The sequence below is a fragment of the Oncorhynchus mykiss genome, chromosome 4 (assembly GCF_013265735.2).
Source record: "Oncorhynchus mykiss isolate Arlee chromosome 4, USDA_OmykA_1.1, whole genome shotgun sequence".
NCBI lineage: Eukaryota > Metazoa > Chordata > Actinopteri > Salmoniformes > Salmonidae > Oncorhynchus > Oncorhynchus mykiss.
Window position 1 is genome coordinate 34,355,001 of NC_048568.1, and position 9,503 is coordinate 34,364,503.

Here is a 9,503-nt window from a genome sequence, read left to right on the forward strand (position 1 = left end):
GCCGTGCTGCTGCTCCAGTTTCAACTGTTCTGCCTGCGGCTATGGATTCCTGACCTGTTCACCAGACATGCTACCTGTCCCAGACCTGCTGCTTTTAACTCTTTAGAGACAGCAGGAGCGGTAGAGATACTCTGAAGGATCGGCTATGAAAAGCCAACTGACATTTAGTCCTGAGGTGCTGTTGCACCCTCGACAACCACTGTGATTATTATTATTTGACCCTGCTGGTCATCTATGAACATTTGAACATCTTGGTCATGTTCTGTTATAATCTCCACCCGGCACAGCCAGAAGAGGACCACCCCTCATAGCCTGGTTCCTCTCTAGGTTTCTTCCTAGGCTCTGGCCTTTCTAGGGAGTTTTTCCGAGCCACCGTGCTTCTACACCTGCATTGCTGTTTGGAGTTTAAGGCTGGGTTTCTATACAGCACCTTGTGACACCCGCTGATGAAAGAAGGGCTTTATAAATAAATTTGATTGACATCAGCAGCCATGTCAATTACCATGTACAACCAGCTACACAATAATGTAATATGAATGGAATCAACAGACGTATTCTGTGACTAATGGGAATAATGTGTTTTCATCACTCCGTACCAGAGGAGCTTTGGGTCCGGCATCAGAGTCAATAGAACCCTGCTTGAGGAGATGGTGCAGCATGTTACAGGCAAGTCCAGGGGAGGGAGCCAACCCTCTGTGATTCAATCAGTCAGCCTGGCCCTCAGCCAAGTGCCAAGATCTGCCCATCCAGTGTTATGCAGATTAGCTGCACATGCATGATGAGGAATGAAGGAATTTGTCATCATTTGCATCATTCCACAGAGATGCGGACTGAGTGGGGAAAGAAATGGGTCCAGGCTTGTCCTGTCCCACGGGCAGGTTGCAGAGGGAGCAGAGCAGGGAGATCTTTTTCACTGTAAATCGAAATCCCACTTTGAATTTGTCAACAACAACAAAAAAGGATGTATTGTTAATGTCCTACTGTTTGAATATGCTTACTGTAGACCGCTCATATGTCAGGCTGAAAGCAAAATTGTAAATCTAAGTGGTAAAATGATCGCCCATAAAAAGAAAATATAGAGATGTGATGTTTAAATGGCAATTCCAGAAACGTTCTGTGTTTTTATTTCCCCAGAATGATTATCAGAGATAATTAAATCCCTCATTAGCCATGGGGGTTGAGGCTATTCAAATACAAAATGGCACAAATAAATAAAATCTATTAAAACACACACATCATCTCACCTCCCCTCTACTGTTAAACACCCTGAGGACTCTGAAGGCTTTTGACCACGCACACATGATTTTCTGTCTCTGTCACTGTCTATGCAACTGTTATGACTGATTTGACTTCCAGCTCATTGCAACAATTCCACAGTGGTTAATAGTATGGCTTTGACCCCTTTAACTGTCAATGGGATAAATGGTATCTCAACAGAAGAACTGAAAGGAATTGGCTACATTTCAATGCTACTGTTTTGGAAGGTAATACATATCTATTCTTCTGAAAACATTAGGAAAATGGTAGCCTGGATGCCGACCTGTCTTCGCTCTCTTGCAAATTCTTTATAGAGTTGTCATGCCAAACATTTAGCTTGACAATGTTGTAAGCAAAAGCACAGATCTGGGACCAGGCTAGGAAAATGGTGCATGCATGCTTCTATTGTCAGTGTGAACTTTCAAGAGTACTGAATATTTTTTAGTGATGTCTCAACAACAACAGCAGGACTTGGGGACAGTCTTGCTCTGCATTCCTATAATTTATGAGAGCTAAGACTAAAAAGTAGAGCCTCCCTGTTAGATTGTTTTACTTGTTTTTATATTATATTATTTTCTATGCTAACCTTTTATGTTATATTCTATAGAATATTTAGAGTAGAATAATATAATATTATGTTAATATTATGTTTAAAAATATATACAAATACCTACCATCAAATCGGACCCATAGTTTACCACGATTATTGCGTACAATCAGATTTATCTGATGACGTTTAAATTTTCTGAGCAATTCACCATGCATTCCGCAGTGGATGATACACCTAGGAACCAAGAATTGCGAAAACGTTTCCGCCCGTGGATTTATAATTGCCGTCAGTTGAAGGCTTGTTTTTGGAGAAAGTGAACGTTTTAGTATAACGTTAGCTAGATAGCAAGCTACATGCTTATTTTGTCAAATAATAACAGTATTTGTTACTTAATAGCTTGTGGGGCGTGATTTAGCCATTTCTAAAGGTTGCCATAAGGTGAGTTGGCAGAAATTAATCGAATGAATGTTGTTTCATAGCTACATTTGTGGGAGCTAACGTTAGCTAGCTAGCTATGTTTCAAAAGTAACCAGCCTCCCTTGTTGGCTAGCTAGCTAGCTAATATTTGTAAAAAAATATATATATTTTGGATATTATTTGGTAACATTTCATTTGAAGGGGTCCTTATTACAGTGTAACTACTACTGTAACAAGTATTGTTACGTTAGTTGATTGTAATAACTCATAGGTATACTGTAATAACATCATGTAACTGCTGGTAATTGCAGTCTGTAATTACAGTGGTTTAACAACAAATAAGTGTTTATTTTCTTCTCAGCTGCATCCGGTTCAATAGTAACTGTCATAAGGTCGTAATCTCTTGTGGACAGATTCGCTGAGTGTTGCGAGATTTAAACAATTGGAGGCTCAATAGGCTATAATTATCTACCTGTGAATGCGCACTCTTTAAAATCTCCACTCAATGTTGTTGCTAGCGCATTGCCCCCAAAAGTGTACCATCTGGGTTAACATGGTTGAGTTTACAAAAACAGATCAAATATAGATAGGTCAACCTCACTGACTGGGGTTTACCATACGGGTGTCATCCGAGATGGCGGCAGGTTAGCCTAGTGTTTAGCCAGTAACCGAAAGGTTGCTGGTCGAATCCCAGAGCAGACTATGTGAAAAATGTATCGGTGTGCCTTTGAGCAAGGTGCGTAACCCTGTAAGTCACGCAATATTATTTAAAATTATAATAAAACAATTACTCATAATGAATGCATATGTTACCCATAACTACATAATATATCTGCATAAATACAATGTATTTACAAGGTGTATCTTGAGGGACACTTGTAATTCACGTGTACTTATACACGTATACAAAACATTAGGAACACCTGCGCTTTTCATGAGTGACCAGGTGAAACCAGGGGAAAGTTATTTATGTCACTTATTAAATCCACTTCAATCAGTGTAGCTCAAGGGGAGGAGACAGGTTAAAGAAGGATTTTTAAGCCTTGAGACAATTGAGACATGCATTGTGTATGTGTACCATTCAGAGGGTGAAAAGATTTAAGTGGCTTTGAACGGGGTATGAGTATGTCAGGAACTGCAACGCTGCTGGGTTTTTCACACTCAACAGTTTCCTGTGTGTATCAAGAATGGTCCACCACTCAAAGGACATCTAGACAACTTGACACAACTGTGAGAAGCATTGAGAGTCAACATGGGCCAGCATCCCTGTGGAACGCTTTTGACACCTTGTAAAGTCCATGACCGGACAAATCAAGGCTGTTCTGAGGACAAAAGGGAGTGCAACTCAATATTAGGAAGGTGTTCCTAATGTTCCTCACAACCTGGCCCTTATTTTATGGCTTCTGGAAGTGTCATCCAAGTGGGAGGATAAACACAGTAGTACACCACAGAGTACATGTAATATCTGTATACGGTCTGATATACCACAGCTGTCAGCCAATCAGCATTCAGGGTTCGAACCACCCAGTTTATAATTGTAATGAATTTGTACTTAGATAGTACATTACCCATGCTGACCCTTATTTTAAGGCTTCCGGAAGCACCATCCAAGTGAGAAAATAAACACACTAGTACACCACAGAGTACATGTAATATCTGTATAAGTACAATGTAATTACTAGGTGTTACACCGGATTTAGCTAGTTAAAATGAAGTTCATCTTGGTGTACTTGTAATTATTGTGTACCTACAACACTAGGCTAGCTAGCAAATGCTAGCGAACTACCCATGTTAAATCGTCCATGGAAAACGTACATTTTCTCTCCTGTATTGCCGTTTTTTAACCTACAACACTGTGTATCTTTTGCGGTAATCTTTCATGTCTGTATTTTGCACACTGACATTCTTCTTGACCCTGTTCTATGCGCACTGTGTCAGCACATGTGGGCATGTTCGGGGTGTTGTTATGTCGAGCGTGTTGCGCAGATTGACAGATCTTGCAATGATGTACAGTATGTATAAATCATTGAGGTCTTGACAGGATGCCTTAATTCCTGGGATAAATAAATAATTGCCCCAATGCATCCCATCCAAAAGTGAGAATGTTCCTCAACGGTGAAACCCTTGTAAGGTTACATGACAGAATAAGAGTTTGCGTTATGACCATTTTAATTTATAAACTATTATTCAACTAAGCTTAAAATGCTTACAATTTGGCAAGCATGAATAACTATGTAACAACTTTAAATTTAACTTTTTGTTAATGTGTCTAAAAATGGTTAATTAATGGTTAATAACCTTTTACTGCAGTGGGCTGAATCAGGGTCACATAGAGTGTTTCTTCATAGTCTTAAACATACTGTGAAACAAAAGTATTCAGCTCACACACATGGTTATGGGCTTAAAAAAAGAAGGCACCTGTAGCATGTCAGATATTTATTTTGTGAACCCATTTTTGCCATTGCGCCTGGGCATCAGAATCCAGAGCCTTTTCTTGTAGACTTGTGTCAATGAGGTGGTCGGTTTTCAATTGGCTAACCCTTATCATGAGGTTTGTGCAGGCTGAAATATGGTGCAGTGGGATGCTATCGGAAACTTGAACATTTGTAACAAGCATGGTAACACGCATTCTTTTTTACACCCCTGTAATTACAGACTGCAGTTACCACCACACGTTGTTACAGTGTAACTATGAATTATTACGATTAATTACAATACTTGTTACAGTGTAATGACATATGTAATTACACTGTAATAAAGAACCCTTAGTTTACATACTCTATAATACGTAACAATATTTGTAAATGACTAAATGATTTGTTCACTACAGATGTTGTCCTCCCGTATTTCCAGCTGGGATGTGCCACGGTGGAACTAGAATGATGTTAGTGGACACAATGCTAGCCCGGCAACATGGACCACAGGAGGCCTTTGGTGTTATGGAGAAGATGCCACAGGGCAGGAATTATCAGTGTGTCACATGCTTGAAATGTTTTTCCGCCCCATCCAAGCTACAGAGGCACATCCTTTCACACACAGGACAACGACCATTTGGGTGTCACCTCTGTGAAAAGGCATTTCGGCAACTAGCACACCTGAAACTCCATCTTAACACACATCTTTATCCAAAACGAACTGAACAGAAGAAGATGAATGTAAAGTCTAGCTTGCATCCAAGTGGATATGAAAATACCCCTCCTGTAAAGATAGACAACTCAAAAGCATGTTTGCAGACAGGCTCCTTGGACCCAGTCGGTGCAGAGGACACATTGGAGGTAGACATCAGGCCTACTGGACCTGTCTACATAATTGAGGAAAACTCTCTCTGTTCCCCTCGCTGTATCGCTGAACTATATCCCCCACACTCTGAGGTCGAGAGGTTTAAGAAGCAGCACACAGAAGAGGAGCCAATTAGGAACCACGATGACTGGAGTGAACCTGAGAAACAGACACTGGATGAGGATAAATCCTCCAGAGATGAAACAGTGGATAAACATACAAAAATAATTGAGAATTCAAACTCTCATAAATGCCCTGAGTGCTTTAAGTGCTTCAGCGCCCCGTCCAAATTAAAGAGGCACTGCCTGATTCACACAGGCCAGAAACCATTTCAGTGCTACCTATGCCGGCGTGCTTTTAGGCAGTTGGCCCATCTTAAGGTACACTACAGCATTCACTCAGGGGTCGCGAAGTCTAGAAGTCTCAAATCTTTCTCTCAACCCCAGAGGTCAAAAACCTGGCCAAGGAACTATCCATGTAACATTTGTGGCAGGAGATTTAAACAGAAGAGACATTTGATAGTTCACCAGCAAACTCATCAAGGTCCAGATACTGCTGTGCACCCTGATAAGTTAGATAATACGAGTAAGGCCTGCCTTCCAACTCACACTGACCATGCTTCCCAAGTAGATTTCTCAAACTCTGAAAATGCTATAGCGTACAATACAGAGCTGAATGAAAAGAGTCAGATACCTGTTGTTGAAGGTTTAGACATCTTATCTGAAGAATGGCATAACAGTGCAAAGCCTGCGTCACAGGACATTGACCTCACTCGCTCCTCAGACAGAAACAATAAGTCATCTGTGTCTCATCGCTCTGACCGTACAAACACAGGTAAGGTAAGGGAAAATCAGTGCATGCTGTGCCTAAAGAAGTTTGACTATCCCTCCAAACTCTCCCGACATCTATTGGTCCACATGGACATCAAGCCGTTCGGATGCACCGTCTGTAGTAAGTCTTTCAGACAGCTCTGCCACTTACAGAATCACATGAAGGCGCAACACGTAAAAAGCGACAATGTTTTGAAAAGTGTAGAAGATGCTCCCGACCAACCAGGTGTTATTCTATTAAAGGACAAGTCTGTTTCTGAGATGAGGAGAAATCAAAGTGAACATTTAGACCAAGTTTCTCAACCTCAGGAAGGCAGCAGAGACATCAGTGAAGTTGGTTGTTTTCTAAGCCAGTATGTTCTACCTGTCAGACCTACCTTAAGTCATTGCTCCACTGACAGTCTCTACAACTATGGTGCTCAACAACCTACATGGAACCCCAGTGGGAAGCTGCTACCTGGATTGGACTGTGATACAGTAAACAGGAAGTCTGCAGAGCAGCCTGTGTCTCTCAGACAAATGCATAACACAGACTACACAAATACCAGTGATGTGTTGGAAAGCACACCAACACACCAATCACTGGTAGGCATATCTAAACAAAGGAGTTGCATCTTTCAAAACAAACCCACAATCCATGGCAGAGGGCGTTATAGTTGCCCAATTTGTTCAAAGCGCTTTGATGCTCCATCCAAGCTACAGCGGCATTCCCTGATCCATACAGGACAGAGGTCCTATCAGTGCCCCACTTGTCTCAAGACATTTAGACAAAAAGCTCATCTGAAGGTGCACCAGTCTGTTCATGAACAAAGAAAAGAGGCTAAACCCTCTACTAGTCATAGTGAAGACCGAGAAACCAAGTCTTTCTCAAGACCAAAAAGGACCCCATCTCCAAATGAAAAGGATGTAGTCTTTTGTAATAGGAGTCAGAAGACATCACGTGACAGTGATCTCTCTGCTGTCCCTCCATCCGACTGCCCTCTGACAAACAACGTCAACAGCCCACCACCGCCATCTGTTGCACCTAGGAAATTGGGGGGGTACCAGTGCATGGCCTGTCTAAAGAAGTTTGACTATCCTTCTAAACTCTCCCGACATCTCTTGGTCCACATGGGCATCAAGCCTTTCAGATGTGCCGTCTGTAGTAAATCCTTCAGACAGCTCTGCCACCTACAGTCTCACATGAAGGTCCACAATAGTAAGACCACACTGCATGAGGAGGGTCAACAGAAGAACATCAACTTGGCTCATCTGGACAACATTCCCCCTGAGGCTGGGGTTGTTTCTGAGGGACACGTCTTTGCAGCAAGTCTTCATCCAGATGAACCAGGCCCAAGTCAAACTTTTGGAAATAACATACAAAATAGTAATGGTGGTGAATCCTTATCTCACTACTGTTCAACAGAAAGCATGAACCAATCAACAGAAATCATCAGAAAGAATGAAACAACCCCAACCCCTGAACAGTCAGAAGACATGAAAAGCATGAAGTCAGAAAATAACTGCCTAGTGGAGCAGAAATGTATCTCGCCTCCTCAACTGACAAAGAGCACTTGGAATATTGCTGAAGAGAAACATGTGGACAAGTTTCCCTCGGATGAATATTATGGACAGCAAAACCACCCCCTGATTCCCAACTGGTTAAACCCCTATCCATATCAACAAGAAACCGCAAATAACAAACAGACATATCCAATTGCTACTCACCGTATTCCTTACCTGGAGGAACCAGGATCCAGCCACAGTGACCAACCGGAAATACCGGTTGATGTGAATCACAAGTTAAATCTATATCAATCCCCTTTAGAATCTCCTAGCACTAATTCACAATATGAAGCTAAAGATGAGGAAAGGTTGGAGGTTGGGCTTAGGTCAGAGTTTAATGTTACATACAAGTCAGAACCTCCCAACGACCTTCAAAGCTGCTCAGACTGTAGTCAGTGTTTTACCACCAAGGGGAAACTGAATCATCACAGGTGTTCTCCAAGACATTCAGTTGAAGAGAGGCAGGCGAGCTCATATCGGTGCGCTATCTGCTTCAAAAGCTTCGAGGCTCCCTCGAAATTGAAAAGACACTATGTTATTCACACAGGCCAGAGGCCATTTCAGTGTACAGTGTGTGGAAAGGCTTTCACCCAGGCAGGCCATTTGAAGACACACCTGCAAATCCACAGGTAAAAGACTTGGGACATTCACCTACTGTATAACGACTCTAATCACAGATCTCCACACACTCATATCTTACTTATATTTACCATTCTCCTCTACTCTCTAACATTAGCTTTTTGAATTGCAGAATATACCTTTTATTATGTATATTTTTCTGCCTTTCTATTCTGTCTTATTTTCTTGAAGTGGCTTTTATAGATGGTATTATATGGTTTAATGACTTTGTACTATATAGTAATGTACAAGTGGTGTATTAATTGGTTTTAACAATCTGCCTATTTACAGTGTGATATTGCATGTTTATGTGTTGCCTGCATTATGAATATGTAAATATGACAGCAGTCGGTACTTCTGTTTCACACACAAAGTATACACTAGTGCAAATGTGTCTTTAAGGCAGTACTCTGGCTGGCCATGGCATTATGGTGCTAGTTGGTTATAGCTAAAATAAAATACATTTTGGGTAGGTCTTGTTTTTGGAACTGAGGTAGGCATTATTTATTCTGAAAAACATTCTGAAAAATGTTGAGGATCTTAAGAGGAGACTACCTAAGCTGGATCAACGCCATCAGATAACTTGGGAAGTCGTTTCATTGTGACTTGCAGTACCACCTATTCACACAAGATGGCATCATGTCTATTTGTTTTGGTTGGTTGAGATGCGGTTGGAGAAGGAGAAGCTTCTGACTTCTAATGACCGATGTTATTCGGGGGGACACTTCAGTGTGAAATAAACGTTTTTTTTACATGGTAGATTTTCTGTTTGACATTTAAATACATAATCATACTGATTTATGAATGTGTACTCATTTGAAGTGTTTGAACTGTCTTTAATCCTGATGTAAAGGTTCTGAAAAATGTTGAGGATCTTAAAGAGTAGACTACCTAAGCTGGCAGGCCATGACAAGATAAAAAGCTCATTGACCTGTTAGGGATTTGTGGAGTACGGATTACGGGGATTATTTTCCCCCTAAAACCATTCAAGATTCAAGCTGTTTCTT

General features: G+C 41.2%; 1 protein-coding gene across 1 annotated transcript; it reads left to right on the plus strand.

Annotated features, from left to right (window-relative positions):
- Positions 1-2,089: 2,089 nt before the first annotated feature.
- On the plus strand, positions 2,090-9,255 carry LOC110522535 (zinc finger protein 770). Its single transcript, XM_021600983.2, has 2 exons — positions 2,090-2,245; positions 5,055-9,255. The coding sequence occupies exon 2, from the start codon at positions 5,083-5,085 to the stop codon at positions 8,509-8,511; it is 3,429 nt and encodes a 1,142-aa protein (XP_021456658.2). The 5' UTR covers positions 2,090-2,245; positions 5,055-5,082; the 3' UTR covers positions 8,512-9,255.
- Positions 9,256-9,503: the final 248 nt, after the last annotated feature.

Coding starts and splice junctions, on each gene's coding strand:
- LOC110522535 (XM_021600983.2), top strand. CDS start 5,083: ATGTGCCACGGTGGAACTAGAATGATGTTAGTGGACACAATGCTAGCC.